Source organism: Eulemur rufifrons, chromosome 12 (assembly GCF_041146395.1).
Source record: "Eulemur rufifrons isolate Redbay chromosome 12, OSU_ERuf_1, whole genome shotgun sequence".
NCBI lineage: Eukaryota > Metazoa > Chordata > Mammalia > Primates > Lemuridae > Eulemur > Eulemur rufifrons.
Window position 1 is genome coordinate 11,444,515 of NC_090994.1, and position 21,707 is coordinate 11,466,221.

Here is a 21,707-nt window from a genome sequence, read left to right on the forward strand (position 1 = left end):
CCCCTGCCTATTAGTAGCTTGAAGTGGCAAAAGATTGCTCCTCTTAAAGGTGAGGGGAAGGGCCCATAATAGGAGGAGTTGCGTAGATCTCCTCCAACATAGCTTTCTCCATGAACCAAGAAACTCTGATCTTTGCCCCGACAGTCTACGGAAGCGTCAGCAGAACCCAAAAAGCTTTACATCTTCCAGATCACGGCAGCTGCTCTGCTAATAACAAATAGGTTCCCCAAGATATTAATTCATTCTCTATGATATCCTATCTGGATTCAACCCTTCCTTTCTATTTCTAAGGCTATCATTCAAGTTAGGACTTCACTGTCTCAAATTTAAGTTCCTGGTTTCTTCATTGGTCCTTAAAGTCCAGCCACTCCTACCCAATCTGCATGAAACTTACTAAAAAAGGGGGCCTGCCCTCTTGATTACTATTGATCTTCACATAAAATTCATCTAGCAACAAAGGGTGTGACTGCCAGAAGTAATATGTAAAATGACATGACTGGTAGTACTACTGTCTCTCTCTCTCTCAAGACAGTAATTTAAGTCCCAGTATGCCGGTCTATTTGTTCATTTAATAATATGCAACGCTCCGAAGAAAAAAATGTTAAGTATGTTATTATAACAAGAACATTTACATAAATGAAATTAAACTTTTGACTGCTGTTACTGTATCACATGAAAAGTGCTGAATGACTTTTAATCGAAATTAAAATATACGTTATGTGGCATATACAAAATTCTCTTTGGGGAGCCCCAGTATGCACTTTAAAAAAGACATACATACAGTCATCCTCCAAAACAGCTGAAACTGTGAAGAGAAGCACGCTATAATTATTAAGACGCTATAAATAGAGGAAAAAACTATGATTTTATATGTGAGTCCCAAATTAAAAATATCATGGGCTAGATTTCCAAAGTTAAGGTACTAATGAGTGATTGAACTGTTATTCTCTTGGGCACTTTAATAGTAATCATCCAGGGAGAGTAGCAGAATTAATGAAGGTTAGTATTTCAGAGTAACACGGGCTAGGCCAGCCAGTTTAACAGCAATAGTAACACACAATGCTCATCACTGTAAGAGTGTTATTTCCTATCCCATTTCACCACTCTTTCCCTTATCTCTATTCTGTTTTTCTCAGCATGAGTGGCTGACATAATTAGAAGAAACAGTACTACTTTTGCCTCCACTGAAAGGAAACGGCTCAGCCACGGCACCCTGGAGATCTTACATGTATCCAAAGAGGTCACAGAGGTTAAAGACTGAACCGCAGCTAAATCTAAGTCATGGCAGAAGGCCATATGATCTTCCTGGAACACGGACACAAGAGGCTTGTGAGAAGTTGTTACATGGCCATTTCCCACTCTCCCTCCTCTCTCTCTGAGATGCTGTCAGGAGATAGTTTCTCATCTCCTCTCAGGTTTGGATAAAACATGAAACCTTTCTGCCTCACCCTCCCAGGGTATATCTGCAGACTACAAAACAGCTTAACTGACTCTTTAGCAGAAGGGTGTCCTGCCCCTCAAGGCACAATTGTCACCTAGTCCCTTCTGTGTCACATTTTTCAAGTGTAGAACAGGGAAACAGAGAGCTGGCGCCTTTGGCTATTCTTCCTTTCTCTGCCCATGTAAGTAATAACTGTCTGAATGTGAAATGGGTTTATTGTTTTTCTACCAGCCAAATTTGTCAAACTTTGCTTTTTTTAATGCTTGACATCCATTTCATGCCAGTCTTCATCAGTGAGAAACAAGAAAGGGAGGAGGGAAGAAATGGAAAGAAGAAAGGATGGTTAAGAACCCAAAGTCAGTACATTAACAATTCTATCCAATTTTCCAAAAAGAGAATGAAGAAAATCTACATTATATGCTCCTACTCCTCTCTAATAATATCAAAAGAGGGACTGGGCCTGGTACAGTGTAACCAAATTATAGTTCTGACAAGTGAAAAACCCAGCAAGGCAAGAAATCACCCTCAACTACTTATAAGGTCTAAATATGAGCTAAAGTTTAAAAGATGATTATTACATAATTCATAAATTCTTACTTCACATGCAATTTGTATTTTTACATATAAAGACCTAAGGATTAAAGTACCATCATGGGAAACTTAAATGATGATTTAGCATGCCACTTCTGAAAGACTATCAACATGTACAAAAAACGTAACACCAGTTCAGTCTAGTAAGTTTGTGACAGTATAACTGGCTGTACTTTACCTCTCGAGACAGTAATTTAAGTTCCACTATGCTGTTCTACTTGTCATATCCTTTACCCTTTCCCAATTCCTGTCATCCTGCTTCTTCCCGACTCTATTTTTCTTATTGTTATTACAATTTGGAATGCTTCCCAATCTTCTTTCCACCAACCTCCATTTACCACTTCCTTTGAGACAGAATAAACATCCTTTTTTTCAAACAAATCTTAGCTATTCCTACCCAACAAAAAGAACAAAAACAACATACATCAGTGGTTTAGTTCAGTATTTCTCAGAGTTTTATGAGCATATACTCATACTGAAACACTTGGAATCTTGCCAAAATGCATATTGAAGAAAAATGCGTACTGATTTAGTTGGTTAAGGTAGAGCCCACAAGTCTGCATTTCTGATAAGCTCCCAGATGATGCCAATGCTGCTTGTTCATGGTTCACATTTTGAATAGCAAAGATTTAGCTGATTAATTTGATCCTGACACATATTAATCTGGCTCAACTATATACAGTTTGATTCTGCTGTCTTTTATTTTTATACTTAAATATGAAGGAAGAGAGCACAAAAAATACAAATGCACCAATATTTCTAGACTTAAACCTTAGCCTTAAGTTGGCTAAGGTTTCTCTAAAACCTTGCCTCTCAAAGTGTAGTCCACAGACCAATTCTGGCAATACATAAGAGTCAGGGCCGGGCGCAGTGGCTCACGCCTGTAATCCTAGCACTCTGGGAGGCCGAGGCGGGTGGATCGCTCAAGGTCAGGAGTTCGAGACCAGCCTGAGCAAGAGCGAGACCCCGTCTCTACTAAAAATAGAAAGAAATTATATGGACAGCTAAAAATATATATAGAAAAAATTAGCCGGGCATGGTGGCGCATGCCTGTAGTCCCAGCTACTCGGGAGGCTGAGACAGGAGGATCGCTTGAGCTCAGGAGTTTGAGGTTGCTGTGAGCTAGGCTGACGCCACGGCACTCACTCTAGCCTGGGCAACAGAGTGAGACTCTGTCTCAAAAAAAAAGAAAAAAAAAAAAAAAAAAAAAAGAGTCAGACTCTCATGTTGTAAGAGAAGGCTGAAATTTAAAAATGTTAGTTTTTCTTCATTTACGCATATGACAAAAAGCATTTTTATGGGGGCAAGGCACTAGGGAATAAAAAGTTATGAGTTACCTAAAGGGCCTCTCTAAAATGGTCATTATTTACTTAAATGTTCTCTGGTGGCACCAAAAATAATCTTGGAGAAAGCACAGTATTAATAGTTGCCTAAATGGTTTGAGATCACTGATTAATTTAACTAAATAAATCGACTTCTCCCAAACCTTTATAACTGGAAAATTATTTCAAGGATGTTAATGTGTGTGTTGAGAAAAATGTCACTCCTGTTCAAATCTGCTTGTTTAGCCATCAGTAAGATTCTTCACATGGGTTAGGAGCTAGAGCCAAGGACTTCAAGGACATGTGAATTACTGAAAGGAAAAAAATATGCAAACATTCTTTTCTACATCTATAGTTTTTATCAGATTTTCCAAAGGTTCCCTTACTCAAAAATGATAAAGATGAATGCTGCCAAAGTTTACAAGTGTATTTTCTACTACAGGATTTCCCCATATTACTTATACGTATTGTGAACTTTCAAAAGAGGGAGTTAGGAGAGTGCAGTGATTTTTCAAACTTCCCTGTTTACAAGCCTCGAAAACTTTGTTCTTAAGCACCAAATATTATCTCCATAAACTCAGTACCACCTCTTAAGGCCACAGCCAAAAAGTACCACTCGCAAACTTGAAAAGAGTATCTTTTAGCCATAATATTACAGATTTCAGTTAATAAAACTATTTTTAACATCGTACTAGACTTTAGTAAATTCTTCAAAAATCATATAAAACCTATTTTTTAAAAAAGAGATACACACTGTGAAATTTCAGTACGCTGGAGAAAGAAAATTCTGAAAGTTTTTGAATGTCAGCAAATAAAAACATTCCACAAAAATCAAGAATTAGAATTAGAATGGCACTCGATTTCACAACTGTAGCACTGGAAATTGGAAGACAATGGAATAATGTCCTCAAAATTTTCAGGAAAAATGTATTCTAACTTAGATTTCTATAACCAAGAAAACTATCCAGCAAATTAGAGTGTTGCAAATATTTCATGTCCCCAAAAATATATTCTCATACACCATTTCTAAGAAAGCTCCTAGAGGCCATATTCCACTAAAACAGGAAAGTAAATTGAGAAAGAAAAAGTCTGAGATCCAAAAATGGGGGATGAAAGATAGATGGGTAAAAAGAATCCCCAGAACTATGATTAAAGATCTCCAGGATGACAGCTGTGCAGCAGGCCAAGGAAGCAGCAGTCCAGAATGGCGCAGAAGGAAGGTGAGCTCTGCTAGGGAAGTGTCCCAGACAAAAAAAGGTAAATGGTATATATTTGAAATATTTAAATATAAAAGAGATTTTTCTTCCCTTAGTCTGGTGATTGATTCATAGATATATGAACAAAATATGGACAGAAAAATGAGACAATCATTAATCCTAAAAGGGAAAAATGTATATAAGATATATGATACCTTTCCTAGGTATCATAGCATATGATGTATTCAACTGTGAACATTAATATAGTTATCATGTAAACACTGAATATTTATCTAATTAAAAAAAGGTATGCAGTTAACACCATAAAGAGAACTTTAATATGATACTCAATAGCTAGACTTAATAAAATAGGGGTTTAGTTCCTAAATGACTAAAAGGAAGCCTGTTTTAAAAGTAGTTTCATCTATATGATATTCAAAAATTGCAATCAATGTATTTAAGAAACCCACACTTCTTTAAATGAGTCAATCAAGAATCTAACCAAAAGTTATGGCTAAAGAGTTGGATGCAAAACCAGATGTAATATCAAAAGAGAAAAAATAGTAAAGCTTGGCATTTCTGGCAATTTTTCAATAACCTAAAAAATTTGAAGAACATCCTCTGAGTTCATAATGATCACATACATAGGAAACGTAAGCAGCTTTAATACAAAAAAGAATAAATGCCATGTTATGCAACATTAATCTACACCATTAAACCCAATTTCAAATATTGAAGTATTTTATAAAGAGAAATTAAAAAGGTAACTAAAAATGACTGTTCAAGTAGGTCTAGAATAGCATCTGCCCCATCTAGCTGTAATGAAATTAAATGTGTCAACATGTCACAGTAAGATTACCAACATTTATGCTGATCAACATTCAACAAATTTCAATACTTACCAATATTTTTAACTCTGCTTTTCAGCTGAGTAGAATTCCTCCTCTTACTCTTGGACTTGGGAGTTTTATCTTTAGAAGCCAGGCTGGCCTGTGCAGATGCTTTTCTTGTCTTGAATGTTTTAGTTACTGTTGCTGGATCTACTGGATCAGGCATACTGCTAAAACTTTCTAATGATTCTTCATCAAACTGGCGTCTTCTCCTGCTTGTATCTAACTGATTTTTGCGGTTACCGTTTGCAGTTTTCTCTACAGACACTGCAAATCCAGTCTTAATAAGTGGTTTTTCTACTTCACCTTCTTGGTCATACAACCACGGTGTCCTACTACTTTCTACATCCTCTTCAGGCAATTTTTGATTCCTTAACAATGAAAATAAGTTTTTATAAATTATATTTATAAAGTCCCTTATATACTGAAAATTCCAGATGAACTTATAGTTTACTAATGATTAGATTTAGGTGAATAAAAGTCAGCAGGCTGTAAAAATATTTACACAAAAATATGCACTGAATATGCAAATATTACATAATATTATTACAAATATTACATAAGCTAATATAGTAAATTACTTTAAGCTTTACTTCTGAAACCCTTCTCACTAAACCATTTTCACTTTCATTTCAAAGTTCCATACCAAAGATCCAGCAATTCATGATGGAAAATAAAGAACAGTGGGAAAGAGAAATCAGGGAGGATGGAACATACAAGAAAAAAAACACAGAAGAGTGGCTGGGAAAGAGCAGACGGTCTGGGAATATAACATGGACCTGTGTCACCTAAAGCAGTTGAAATAAAACCAGAATTTGGTGAAAACAATTAGTCACTCAACTAGTAATCTGTTTCTCCACTCATTAAGTCTATTTTAATTCCGTTGGACTAGAGTCAGTTCACAAATTTTATCTGCTGAATGCTGATATCCCTTAATATTTAATGAGTAATCACTGGTCATCTAAGTTTGGAAGAAAATAGGCAGAACAAAGTTAAATAGGCCTATAAGATATCAAAATTCTTAATATGTCAACATACTTTATAAACATCTTAGAGGAGCAGTGAGTGAGAAGTCCAAAATGTTGTATCACAGAACCTAGCATGGACAACAACAGTGTTCCTAAGAAAAGTCTGGGAGACAATGACCTACAGGGTATAATTCAAGACAAGGGTTAGAAACTAAATTCAAGCTGGTGCCTGTTTTTGTATGGCCTGAAGGTAAGAATGGTTTTTATATTCTTAAATGGTTGGGAAAAAAATCAGAAGGAGGAAAATAGTTCAAGAAACATGAAAATTATATTAAATTCAAATTTCAGGGCCCATAAATGAAGTATTATTAGAACACAGCCCCATTCATATTTACATACTATGTCTGATGTTGTGCAAAAACTGGCACAGATGAATGGCTTGCATAGACACTGTATGCCTGCAAGGCCGAAAATATTTACCATCTAGACCTTTTACAGGAAAAGTTTACTGACTCCTGAGCAAGACTACACGGTTTCATCTGACTTCTTGTTATTTCCAGTCATTTAATTCAAGGAACCTATGATAGTTGAGATTTTGAGAGATAAGGTCTAACCTGAAGTACGTCAAATATCTAAAACAATATTAGATACTCAGATCCATCTTAAAAATGATATAAATACCTAAAGGAAAACCAGAATAATTATTTACTATCAATTATATTTAAAACATGGATAATAATGAAGCAGAGACCTTCCAGTAGGAAGGCCTATTCACTGAAGCTTTGAATAAATGTTTACTGCTTATGATAGATATTCATCCAGCCATCACTTCTGAATGACAACTGCACTAACTAAACACTGTTAGGCTCTGATGATAGAATACTTTTAGATAGCATGAGATATAATAGGAAACAGTGGTTAAGACAGCTAAAAGGAGTCAACAAAGACATGGAGGTTAATCACAGGATTTCTAAAGGTGAATATAAAATTGGAATTCTAAGAGTTTCTAATCAATTAAAACATCCCCAAAGTTCATGATTTAACAATTAAACATTGTCAAAAAGCTAATTTAACAGCCTAAGACATGCCCAGACACAAAGCTAAAGAGAAATGTAATGTGAATTACATAGTTCCAAAGGACTAGGAAAAACAACCATAAATTTCTGACAGAATATTAGGCTCATTTACCTCTAATATTTCATCCTTCTAAAAAGTGGGTTTTTTCTTAAGTAAATAACAAATACAATAAAAATGCTACATGATTTTTACCAATTGGCTATTTAAATCTTTTTCTGGATTAACACAATCATTAAAAACATTACTTATCTAGCTATAAAAACACCTACACAGTGATTGGCCTAAGCCAATCTTTCACACTATTTCAGTCAAAAATTGTATTTTGGAAGTTTATCACATTAAAAAATAATAAATGTAAGAAACACAGAGGAAGGCCGGGCATGGTGGCTCACGCCTGTAATCCTAGCACTCTGGGAGCCCGAGGCGGGTGGATCCTTTGAGCTCAGGAGTTCAAGACCAGCCTGAGCAAGAGCGAGAATCCGTCTCTGCCAAAATTAGAAAGAAATTATATGGACAACTAAAACTATATATAGAAAAAATTAGCCAGGCATGGTGGCGCATGTCTGTAATCTCAGCTACTCGGGAGGCTGAGGCAGGAGGATTGCTTGAGCCCAGGAGTTTGAGGTTGCTGTGAGCTAGGCTGACGCCACAGCACTCTAGCCTGGGCAACAGAGTGAGACTCTGTCTCAAAAAAAAATAAATAAAAGAAAGAAACACAGAGGAAAAAAAAATACTAATTATGATTAATAGCATGATCATCAAAACTTACAAAAAGCTGTTTTTATAATCTAATAGTACTCAACATTATATTCCCAGCACTATCAAGCCAAACAATCATACACATTCTCCCTAATTGTGTTTTCAAACTACATATAATTAAACGTAATCACAAAAGTGAATGTTTAAGCAAATAACTGGTTATGTTCATAATCAAGTACCTTGGTTTTTCTGCTCCAACAGAGGAACTGCTTTCAAATGGTTTTGGAAAAGCCATATATTCTGTCTTCCCTGAAGAATTTTGGGCTAATGGTTGCTGCTGTTCACTGGGTGTAGAGATATTCTGAGAAAAATCTCCGAAATTAGAAGGAAATAAAGGGCTGAAATTCATACCTAATAAATAAAAGCAAAGGATAAGAACAATAAAGTGCCGTTAGCCTTAAAATGAAAAGACAGTTTTAATTAATTATGCCATTCAAATTCATCAAAAAAATTGATAATTTAAATAAAGTAGTATTCATTTATTCCATCACTGTTTACAGCTCAGCCCACTATAGTATAGGAATTGGTGTTACAAAGATGACTAACAATCCCCACTCCCTTAAAAGTTAGAAATAATAGAACCTGATATTTATCCAATTATTGCTGGGTGCCAGACTCTATTGTAAGTACTTTACATGTTACTTTGTTTAATACTAAACATGTTCTGAAATAGGTGTTATGTTCATTTCATCAGTGAGAAAACTGGCTTAGAGATCAAGTGTCTAATAAATGGAAACGCTGGTTAGATGCTGGGTCTGTATGACTCTAAAATTTATGTTCCTTCTACTCTAATTTGGGGAGTAAAATAAAATTAAATGATTGTTACCGAATAGTGCTACGTATCACATGAGTCTGTAAGGGACTACAAACTTGGGGAGGAGGGGATCAGGAAGGCTTCACAAAATCAAACTAGGTTATGAAAAATGAACAGTCTTTGCACTGTTGGTATAGATATGAAGTATATTACAGTGAAAAGGAACAGCACATGCAATTTCTTATTTATTACTTAAAGCCTACTCATATTAGGTTTACTGCCAATATTAACTGACACTTAAGACCTAAAAAGCTTATTAAATTTTTTAATGCTACTGTCTTGAAAATACTGTTAAGAATATTTATGTTCACAAAGCCCTCCCAACCTTTTTTCTCCTTCTATATTTCCTGGCAAACACCTTCAACTCCTCCTCCTTCATGATTCACTCATGTAACTAGTCACTTAATTTATTCATTCTACCTGTATGTCTTTTTCAGTTACTTCTTTTTCCTTACCCTTACTGCCAATATCTTAGGTCAGGCTATCATTCTGTCCCTGATGTTACTACAACAGCCTTCTATTCACCAGCTAGACTCTCAGCTCCTTCCCTCCCATTTCTCAACACTCCCACCAGTGTAATCTTTCTAAAACATAAATCTCATGTTATCCCCTGCTCAAAGTCATTTGATGGCCCCCTCTTATCTGCAATACCAAGTCTAAACTTCTTTGCATATCACAAAATGCCCCTGCCACTCTTCAGCCAATCACTTACTCTTGCCCTGCCTTACCCCTAAACACTAGCAACAATTCATTACCTCTAAATTCCCTTCCTGATATACTATTTCATTGCTTTGTAACTTGAAGCAGTTTCATTAATTAGAAAGTCCTTTCCGTTTTATCTTGCTAGAAATAAATTCTATTCATTCTTTAGCTTAAATATCACCTTTTCTGGAAAAAAACTGCTTTCCTGACACTTCCACAAGCATTTGCACCACGGCTACAGCACCCGTGAGACTGCATTATATGCATTACTTAACATTCTTTCCTTCCTCACTAGATTCTTAAATTCCTTAAAGAATTAGTGTTTCTCATCTTTGGATCCCAGTAAATTATATAACATCTGGCATATTAAGAGTACAGAAAAAAAGTCAGAATAAAAGCCTATATTATACGTGCTCACCTTTAGTTTAGCAGTATAATCTCCCTAACTAGACATGCTGCTCAAGAAGAGCATTGTCTTATTCATTTTTACTCTCCCAATGTTTGACATAGCGCCCTTGTGTACAGCAGTTACTGGGTAGGTTAACTCTCTTAATAAAAAATTGGAGCAATCATTCCTAAGTAGTTTACCCAACTTTGTTAGTAACTGTATCATTCGGTTTAAATCATTCAGCTTAAATTTTCATTATAAAGAAACAATGTAGAAAAGAGTTTGTAACTTTCTTTGCAAACATTTCCTACCATTCCAAAAGAAAATGTTAAAAATCCATGCAATAGACAAATTATATTCCTTTTCTTAAAGCATGAAATGAAATTTATTGAGGAAGGACAAGATAGGTTCACAGAGCAAGAGAAATTTTTTCCGAAAAAGGTGGCATTTTCACCATAGACAAACAGAATCTCCTATTGTAAAAAGAGGCCAAGAAATCACATTCTCACTTTGCTTTTATTTTCTCTTTAGGTTTTTAGTTACCTACCTGGTGCAAATGGTGAAAAGTTAGTAAATCCAGGTAAATTAAACAGATTTACAGGCTGTGTTGGAAAGCTGAAAGGACAAAATAAACTGGGAGAAGGGGGGTGTGATCCACTACTGCCTCTTTCCTTGCTTCCAGGTTTTTCCGTACATCGACTTTGTTGGTGCATAAGTTCATTTAGCATTTGTTTCAACCTACAACAATTTAGGTCATCAATAAACTAAAAGTCAGTTATATTACCATCTATATAAAGTACATTCAGAAAGAATATATGTAAGAAATGATTCAATGGCACACAGGACAGACTGACTCTGATACTACAATACTTCCTTGCTCTACAGGCTTAATTCAATAACTTAGCCTTTAAATAACAAGCGCTAAAGCACTTTTGCTAGAAAGCTGGTGTAACTGTAAGAAACTCACTTTTTTGCCTGTTTACAGCTTTATTGCGGTATAATTTACACATCATACAATTCACCCAATGTAAGCGTACGATTCAGTAATATAAACTTTAACAAACAAAAGTCCACAGTATTAAAAGGAAACATTATGCAAATTATTGCTTATAAACCTCTCAGGTGATAAAGAATGTCCAAATATGCAATTTGAGGTCTATTTCTCCCAGAAGATAATTGTAAAACCTTCATTCAATTTTAGTTCTTATAATACAGTCTCAATACTTCTAAGAAAGAGATTACCTCTGAACATTATTCTGTTGCCATGTTAGCTGAGTATAGCACTGGTTCAACTGGTGCATTATAAGGTGTACTTGAGGAGATGCTACATTGCTGGGCATAACACTATAAGGACCCGTGAGAAGAGTTTGTAGCAGACAAGACAGAGTCTATTAAAAGAAAATTTTTGTTAACAGTTATTGATGACTTGAGAAAAATTTGTATTGCTTCGAAAGTAATGAAGATAAAGAAAAATTTATTTTCATATTAAATTGTACCTGCTGGTCTTGCATCAAAGTCTGACAAATATTGACACTGAAATCAAGCTGTTTCCTTAGCTGATTGATCTGTTCTTGCCATTGTTCTTTCTCTTCTACATAAGAGAGCTCTGACATCCAACGAAGGTTTTCTTGCCGTTGCATGCTGATATTCTGTTGCCTTGTCTTGGCTAAAGGACGATAATTTTCATCTGTTGAAAAACGGCGATTGTTCTTCCACCTAACACAAGATTTAAAGCATTAAAAGTCATCATATGTAATAATTTGATTTTTAAAATATGGCAATAAGCCCTGATACCTTGGTCTGTGAACTGCTATTTTTTTTTTAAGGGACAGGGTTTCCCTCTGTCACCCAGGCTGGGGTGCAGTGGCGTAGTCATAGCTCACTGTAACCCCAAACTCCTGAACTCAAGCAATCCTCCTACCTCAGCCTCCCAAATAGCTGGGACTACAGGCATCAGCTGCCATGTCTGGCTAATTTTTTTATTTTTTGTAGAGACAGGGTCTCACTGTTTTGCCCAGGCTGATCTCAAACTTCTGGCCTCAAGTGATCCTCCCACCTAACCCTCCCACAGTGTTGGGATTACAGGCACTAGCCACTGCCCAGGACCTCAATTTTCTCTTTCAAGTTCAAAGGACTTATAAAGTATGAAAAATAGAAAAGGGGAAAATTCCAATTTTTTACCCATGTACAATTATCATTTTTAATTACTTTCCAGTCTTTCTCATTTATGTTTTTATACAGAAGTGTCCAAATAATTTTATATTCTACAAAATGAAAATATTTATAACAAGCACTTTTCCATTCTTCACGCTTTAAGTTTAGCCACACAACATTTCATCAAGTGGGGCTACTATAACTACTTTACCACCTTTTACTCATGAAAAGATTTTCACTACTATAAATAACAATTTAATAAATATATTTGTTGACAGTCCTTTTGCACTAACTACAATTTTGTCATTTTTGCTTAATTCCCAAAAACAAGAATGAAGATGAAAATTCATGAATCTTGATCCAGTCCAGCTGGGATCACAGGATTGCAGCCACACCCTTCTGGTACAATAAATAATATATCTGTTCTTTGTCCCTGGTTCCTGACACAGAATTCCTAAAACCCTTAGCATCTCCTGAGTGATAGACTTAGGCTATTCAGAACAAGCCCCTTTCAAGCAGACCTCAGTTTAAGTTAATGAATAGACTCTCAGAGAACCCTACATAGCTTCATAATGGGAGAGAGGTGGTGGTCACCACAAAAACCAACTAGGTCATGAGAGGGTTATAATTTCCAGACCCACTCCCCTGACTTCCAGGAAGGAGAGAAGGGTCAGTGACCGAGCTCAGCCACCAATGGCCAATGATTTAGTCAATCATGCCTACATAATAAAACCCCCATTAATGAAACCTCTGACCAGTGGAATTCAAAGAGCTCTCAGGGTAGTAAACACATCAAAGTACTGGGAGGGTGGCGCACCCAGTGAGGGCATAGAAGCTCCACATACCTCCCTACCTCATACATTGTCCTAATACACCTCTTCAATTTGGCTGTTCATGAGTTGAATCCTTTATAAACGGCAAACGCAAGTGTTTTCCTGAGCTTCGTGAATTGTTCTAGTGAATTATCAAACCTGAAAGAGGGTGTCAAATGAACTCCCAAATTTGCAGCCAAGCTGGACAGAAGTGTGCATACCCTGGGGACCATGCACTTTAGGCTGGCATCTGAACTGAGGGCAGTCTTGTGGGACTGAGCCCCTTAACTTGTAGGGTCTGCACTAACTCTGAATAGGTAGTGTCATTATTGAAAGGAATTATAGAACACTGAATTGGTTTGGAGAACTACAGAATTACTTGGGTGTCAGTCAGACAGAAAGACCTGAGACTCTAAAGCAAACAAAAAATTGAAACACTGAAACTAACCTATTTTTAGTTTCCTTTACATTATAGGAATTATGAGTCACACTGTTAGAAGGATATGTAGAAAAGTTATCATTGGAACTGGCATCTTGTTCTTCTTCCTCCTCTTCATCTGTCCGAATAATTCCTTCAGAGAGGTAACCATCTTCATCTCCTTCTTCATCTAGGGCACACTGGGTAGAACCTCCCCAAGTTGCCATTGTTCTGGCAAGTAAAAAGCATAAAACAAGTATTCTGGAGATAAGCAAAATACTTTACTATCTACTGTATGCCAGACATTGTTTCAAACATAAATATACATGTCTATATAAAATTTCATTTACCTATAACTCTATGAGATGGGTAATACTCTCCCTATTGCTGTAATATAAAATATATTTAGTTTGTCTTCCACAAAACAGTTCTTTTTTTTTTCTCTTTAAAGAGACGAGGTCTTGCTCTATCGCCCAGGCTGGAGCGCAGTGGCACCATCATAGCTCACTGCACTCTCAAACTCCTAGGTTCAAGGGATTCTCCTGCTTCAGCCTCCCAAGTAGCTGGGACTACAGGTGCACACCACCACACCCAACTATTAATAATTTAAAAAAATTTTTTGTAGAGATGGGGTCTCCCTATGTTGCCCAGGCTGGTCTTGAACTCCTGGCCTCAAGCAATCCTCCCACCTCAGCCTCCTGAGTCACTGGGATTATAGGTGCAAGCCACCATACCCAGCAGAAAAGTTCTTCTAAGAAGAAAATGAGGCTTGGTGCAATGTTCCAGAAATGCCATCTGAGGACATCAAAAGGTAAGATCATAAATAAATCTGGATTTCAAAACTTTAGACCTGAAAATTATTATATAGCTAAGTATTTGATCTTACAGATGATCAATTCTTTTAGAGATACTCTAAACATGGCAATTTCAAACTTAAATCCTAAAAGTAAATGTTTTACATAATATGTTTTAAGATCCTTAGGAACCTTACAAAGAGTAGATGTTTGACTTAAGCAAAAAACTGCTTATCTCTGGCCTGCCAGAAAAGACTACAAAATATCAAGCATTTTCTTTTCATAAGCTTAAACCTTAACTAAGAAAATAAGGCCTATACATACAAGGGAATCTATATCATCTGTTTGATCAAGGGTCACAGTAATTTAAAACAAAAGAGAAAGCTGATGCTATAAGAAATCAGAACAGAAAGTGGCTAGACTCAGTTAATTTAAGTCACAAAAGTGATATTTAACACTAGCCTCACTGAAATAGCATCTCTTGTGCTGTGGTGCGGAGGGGAAAAGAGGCTGCCTAGCCTACACGTCTTAGGTAGGGGATGTTTAAAAAAAGTGACTTATACAACTCTCTTACTTTTCTGTTCTACTTTGTTGAGGAGTACCCAGGTTCTCAGATCCATTGCTTCTCAGTGACACAGCCACTGGAGATGTGGTTTCAGCCAGACCTTGCCTCCTCTGATGTTCAGCCATCAGAGCTTCAAGCTGCTTTCTTCTCTGACGCAGCTCTTCCCTTAACATTTCGTGTCTTCGCATTTCCGACCACAACTAAAAATTAGTCAAGTAAATATTGGATTTGCTGTAGCCTTAAAGAATAACAGGCCAATAATACTGGCAGTATCAACAAAACTTCCTATCCTTATTCTATCCTTTTCAGACTAAGATATCCATGTAAAATAATATTTTAGTTATGAATAAGAAAAATTAGGCAATCATTAATTCTTAATAAAAACAAGCAGTACCCAAATATACTTCAGAAACTATTTAGAAAAAGTTATGACATTTTCTACAAATTACATATATAAGTAGAATGCCAAAGAATAGGTCTTTCTAACCGAAATGATTACTCTCTGCTACAACTACCCTCTTACATGTAATTCTGCCAAATATTTACTAATAAAGAACGAGAATTTTTTTTTTTTTTTTTTTTTTTGAGACAGAGTCTCACTTTGTTGCCCAGGCTAGAGTGAGTGCCGTGGCGTCAGCCTAGCTCACAGCAACCTCAAACTCCTGGGCTCAAGTGATCCTCCTGCCTCAGCCTCCCGAGTAGCTGGGACTACAGGCATGCGCCACTATGCCCGGCTAATTTTTTCTATATATATTTTTTTAGTTGTCCATATAATTTTTTTCTATTTTTAGTAGAGACAGGGTCTCGCTCTTGCTCAGGCTGGTCTCGAACTCCTGACCTTGAGCGATCCACCTGCCTCGGCCTCCCAGAGTGCTAGGATTACAGGCGTGAGTCACCGCGCCCGGCCTAGAACGAGAATATTTTGAAAAGATCCAAACGTAGGTATTATTTAGAAAAAATTGGTTTCCTCCCCCAACGAAAGGACACAAAACAGACTACCATTTAAGAATATGTTTTACAGATAATCAGTTTCCCTTCTGAAGATGTGTCTTAAGACCACCTCAAGAACAACAACAGGGTACAATTTACAATACCTCATTATCCACTACTGAAGAATCTTCTGGCTCAAAAACAGATTTGCTTGTACTGATCTCATTTTCATTAACAGTTGGGGTTGAAGTAACAGCAGGCATATATTTTTTTGTGGGACAATTACCCACACTAGCAGCTGACAGCTAAAAAAGAATTGATAAAAAATTATTGTGAGGAATTAAAGCAACTATATTAATTTCACAGAAGTAGTTATTTTACTTCTTCTTTAGAGCTCTAGTGTCAAATTTAATCTGTTATTACCAGATTCCAATTGTCATCACCATACAAACATAATCTGATATAAGAAAACAAAGATGTCTAAAGTTGATAAATATAATGGTAACTCTCAGGAAGAACAAAGACAATATAAATAAAATATTATGGAAAATTTTATATATTCAACACAACTCTGCCACATTATTCCTCCATTATTCAGATTGGGGATGAGGGGAAAAAGGATTAAAGTGAAAAAGAGTCTAGAAAGTAAACACTTATATTAGAAATACGTCATTTGATGTATTTCTCTTTCTTTGAAAACAAAATCTAACTGAAGATAACGCTAACCAATAAATTTTAGGAAAACATCAAAAAGAATTGTTATTCCCTTCCTATATCATTATCTGATTATCTGATAAATGGTCAAAGATATCTTATTCTCTGTTCAATCTCAAAGACCCATGTATACACACATTGAATATTCAAACTACATATAATTACTTTCCTTAGATAACTCACAGGGGCTTAAAGGCTTTATTATGTAATTTTAGGACAGTAAAAGATGGAAGCGCTGGTCCATAACTGCACAATTTGAAGCAGAATATTTTAATATAATAAATAGTTATAACTACTTATGTTCTCAATCTATTAGCCTGCCCAATAAGTAAAAGAATGGAAATAATCAGACTCAATTCCTATGTGCCATCTTTCATATCGTAAATATATATCCCCAACCCATGTCATTAGTGCATCCATTTCAGTAACCACAAAATTGATATACATCTGTCACTTAAGCACTTGAAAAAGACAGAATACTTCTAGCTGACATTAGGTTTTAAACATCTTCTGTCAAACAAATGGAAAGAAATAAATTTCATAATTACCTGCAGGTCAGGACATGCCTTTTGCAATGCTTGAATTTTCTCTTGAATCTCAATCAGTTTCTTTCTTTCTTCCTGTAATTGTTTTAGCTCTTTCTGTTGCTGCTGTAGTTTAGCTTCGTAAAATTTCTCTCTATAATTAAATTGATACATTTATGGACTCTAATAAAATCTGACGACAGCATTAAGCACAACATAACACATTACTTACCTGAGTACCTTCTCTATGACAGGCACTAAATTTTTATTAAATGAAGGCCAAATGCTTAACATACCTTGCCTTTTCATTTACTCCAGCATCTTTCTGTGTTTTATTGGCATTTCCTCTAGTATTATTTGAATTTTGTTTGGTGTCTTCTTCAGCTGGGTAGAAATCATCCAAATTTGAAGTATTGGCAGATATGACTCCTTCAGTTGCATCATCATCCTAAAACAGCATCATAATGTTAAAACAATCTTGATATCTAAAGACATTATCTAATTCACACCTTGGTAAATACTACTGGTCTATAAAATTTACACAACATTAAAAAATTAAAGCAATAGAGAAACTATATGAGTTTGCATACATGTTTATGCCACCTCTTCCTATAACAGGAAAAATTTGGAAAAAGCCAATTCCCACCATGGTTAAACAAGCCACATGATATCAATATAATAAAATGTCATCAAGGGTATGGAGAAATGGGCTCTCTCATATACCACTGCTTAGAATATCAAATTATACAGTCATTCTGGAGAGCAATTAAGCAGTGTCCATTAAAATTTAAATGTACATAAACTCTAACGTAATAATTTCATTTCTTCATATCTATTCTTGAAAAACACAAATGCATCGAGGCTTGTAAAAAAATGTTCGCTGGAGCATTATTTTGAATAGTGAAAGATTGGAGAAAACAATTATCTATATATAACACCTCTTCAATCTACTTCACTGAGATATTATAATAAAAGTTCTACATGATATAAGGCCAGAGTCCTCAGCAAAAAACAACAACAAAAAACCCTTGTTTTTGTAAATAAAGCTATATTGGGCCAGAGTCACACTCATTTGTTTACACATCATCTACAGCTGCTTTTGCATTGAGAAGTTGTGACAGAGAGTGTATGACACACACAAAGCCTAAAATCTACTAACTCACCCTTAAGAGAAAAAGTCTGCTAACCTCTAATGTATGGCACATACAGTGCTAATAAGCATTTAAAGCTGGCATATAATAAATAAATGTGTATGAGTGTAGTTATACCAACATAATTACCAGACACATACACAAATTTTACTTTATGACTGCACTATTTGACAAATAGTTTTTTAATAAACCAAACAATATTCACCTGTACCATGGCAACAAGATCTTGTAACTGTCTAAGTTTCTGTTTCGCAGCCATAAGTCTATTGATCTTCTGTTCAAATTCAGCATCTTCTGGAGCCTCATCAACCAGACTGCTCCTATGACTAGATAATGAGGCTCCACTACCTCCCTCCTCTTCTGCTTCTTCCTCCTCTTCCTCATCGTCTTCCCCTTGTGCAACAGGAATCCCCTGTTCTCCTTCTCTATTATATCGACAATCTGCTGAAAACATGTATACTAGAAATCAATAATTTTTTTTACAAACTTAAGAATACTAATGAAAGAGAATCCACTTCACAAGAATAATATGGCAAAAGTATCTGTGAATATAATCAATCATACCTAAAGGAGGAGGCATGTTTAGAGCCCTTATGTTAGCAGCAGATCTGTTGTTAATTTCACAATTGGAATTCACTGATCTCCCATCTCTATTATTAGAAGCACAATGTGCATTACTATTACTATTGACTTCATTCCAGGTGGCAGCTACTTGTGGATTTCTAGAAGAAAACAGTCTGAAGTTATTTAAAGTACAAAAAGAATATATATCAAAGTTTTAGAACTGCTGATAAATAATTTCAAACTAAGAACATCATTGGCTATTCCATTTAAATTCAAACTCTGAATAATCACTCCTGCTTTTCATTAACTTCTGCATATGGGCTACTTGGAAATTTAAGAAGAAAAACAGCTGAAAAATCAAATTACACCTGAAAATAAAAAGGTAGAAAAGTGCTAAAGTTAGATACTTCTTATGATTTATTTGAATTTGATCTAACAAACAACAAATTACTAACCTACTGTACACAATACTTCCCTATTTGTTTTTCTTTATAGGGCAATAGTATACAGGACATGCTCTGACCAAAACAGTAGACTTACAAGAGAAAAGCTTAAAGAAAAGGCACATAGTGAGCACTCTAATGAGGCATTTTTTTTCCACATTAAAAGTATTAAGTTAGGATAAATATGTTGGGAAAACATACAAAAAAAGTTCTTACCGAATGTTAGTAACAGGTTCACAATTTTCATGCTCAGAATCATATTCTGACTCTTCAGTTTCTTCATCTTTCGTGTTTTCATTTACAGCATCTGTCATCATATCTGATGTTTGTTCATAATAATGAACTAATTCTCTTAGTTCATTCAATCTCTTTCGAACTTCATTTAACTTCCTGATAAACAAAAAATATGTATTAATACCCATTTTAGCACAACGAAGCATACATTATTTTCATAAAATAGCAGCCAGCATAAACAAAACTTAGACCTAGTCAAATATCCAGGGGGTGTGACTATAAAGTTTTGAGTTTAATGTCAAGTGTGGCTTACTCAAAATCTCACCACATTATTTTCTTATGTTGTGTTAGGGACAAAAATATAAGAAAACTAATTTCAATTTAATTGTTCACTTTAAGCAGGTACAAATATTAACAGCAGAAAACTCAATGTCAAAAATCTTTCCAGGTTTCTTAAGTATCAAAAGTGTGAAGTATTATTTAATTTAAATACTACCTCACAGGCAAATCAGGTATGCAGACATTATTAAGCATTTACAGAAGGTTTCTAATTTGTCGACACATATGAGATTGGTACACCATAAAATATGTTTAACAAAACTAACAATTAAATTTGTTTAGTTCTTACTAAGTTCCAGGAACTATGTCAGTTTTTTAATCCTTAAAACACATTTATGCAAGTATATTATTATCCCTATTTTGTAGATGAGGAAACAGAGGCTTAGTAAGGGTAAGTTATTTGTCCACAGTGACACAGAGTTATGATACAACTTCAGGTCTGTCTGACTCTAGAGTCTGGTCTCTAAACCATGTAAATATACACATATTTTTAACTATAGTCCTATTTCTGATCCTTTATTTTAAAAACAAGAAAGTAATATCAGTTTGCAGAAACTGCCTGCTACAATGTCTTATTTCTCTTAGACAACTCAAATAATGCACACAGAACACACACCCCACTCATTTACCCTATCACTTAAGAATGTTTATCATGTTAAATAAATACAGTTTTGCCATAATTTTCAACACAATCAAAAAAAACCCAGCATTTATCTTTATTATTTAATTTTAATCTAAGTAAACAATGATTGTAAGAAAATGTTTTACTGGAGTTTTTCAGTTGAATTTAGATGGCCTTCATTTTCATTCTCATTCTGAGAGACTAGAGAAGCAGCTGGATAAGGAACAGATGACATGAGGCTATTGGACTCTCCATTAACAACGGGTGCCAAGCCTACAGGAGCAGAGGGAGCTGAAGTTGTACTTCTCTGATCCACACTCCTTTGTGGAGAGGCTGAAGAAGGCACAACTACAAAAAAGAAAAAAATTACCAGTTACCGTGAACAAACAAACATGGCATCAAGCAAGATTTATTCAGTTTGCTCACATATAGAAAAATAAATGGTAAAAACCATTAACATCTTAATTTCTGCAGATTTAAATTTTAGAAACATATGGATAAATCCAGGGCACTTGTTTATCAGCATACTCCACAACTAAACACATCAAAATGCACACAGAAGATACATTTGTACTTCTTTCTTCCAGAGTCTCTATCATTTTTACATTATAGTCACTAGTTAAAACTAAAAGAAAAAGACAAGATAGAAATTGATAAGAACTATGAAATTCTACCTTGGAAAAGTAACCAGAGGAGTACTCTGATAACTTGGTTCTAGGTTAAGTTAAACAGGGCCACTATGTATAACTGTGCAAGATTCAATCTCTAATCTTTATACGGTAGTCCTAGGTGATAGATCTTTATGAGGTTTTCAAACTTACAGCCCAGAGGAATTACATCTGGCCACCAAGAAGGAAGTTTTCCGACTCCAGGAGACAAAGCAAAAGTGTTAAAGTGACTGTGATATTCCCATACCATGAACTACTAAACAGCAATATCATTTTCTAATTAGATGATGGCAAATCCTCTATAGTCCTTGATCTAAATCTTAATTACTTTTCTATTTAATTTTACTATCAGACAAAGATATCTTATGCCTTCAAGGGCAATTAATGAAGATTAAGAATCTTTGCACTGCTCTGCCTCCTACCACTTAAAAGCTATTGTCATTTGTCAGGAACTTTCTCACAGGGACCACCATTATTTGTTGTTCACTTTAATGCCACAATTACTGTAACTGGTTTCCAGTAGTCTCTTCACTATATTCCTTGACCATTCTACCTATTGCTACTGCTCTAACACTGTTTCCCAGTATATTCCTTGACCATTCTACCCATTGCTACTGCTCTAACACT

General features: G+C 35.4%; 1 protein-coding gene across 4 annotated transcripts in view; it reads right to left on the reverse strand.

Moving 5' to 3' along the window:
* The window catches only part of PCM1 (pericentriolar material 1), an 86,455-nt gene that overhangs the window by 36,322 nt on the left and 28,426 nt on the right, over positions 1-21,707 (reverse strand). For 3 of the 4 annotated variants that reach the window (XM_069484911.1, XM_069484910.1, XM_069484909.1), the window contains 14 exons: positions 20,559-20,745; positions 19,434-19,607; positions 18,775-18,932; positions 18,416-18,651; positions 17,356-17,507; positions 17,084-17,213; positions 15,986-16,126; positions 14,901-15,091; positions 13,563-13,763; positions 11,645-11,864; positions 11,391-11,536; positions 10,696-10,886; positions 8,424-8,595; positions 5,453-5,811 (listed from right to left, as the gene is read on the reverse strand). In XM_069484911.1, coding sequence (XP_069341012.1) covers positions 5,453-5,811; positions 8,424-8,595; positions 10,696-10,886; positions 11,391-11,536; positions 11,645-11,864; positions 13,563-13,763; positions 14,901-15,091; positions 15,986-16,126; positions 17,084-17,213; positions 17,356-17,507; positions 18,416-18,651; positions 18,775-18,932; positions 19,434-19,607; positions 20,559-20,745 — 2,658 coding nt within the window. Of the gene's footprint in view, positions 1-5,452; positions 5,812-8,423; positions 8,596-10,695; positions 10,887-11,390; positions 11,537-11,644; positions 11,865-13,562; positions 13,764-14,900; positions 15,092-15,985; positions 16,127-17,083; positions 17,214-17,355; positions 17,508-18,415; positions 18,652-18,774; positions 18,933-19,433; positions 19,608-20,558; positions 20,761-21,707 lie in introns of all 4 variants that reach the window. The other variant, XM_069484907.1, reaches the window with a different exon arrangement.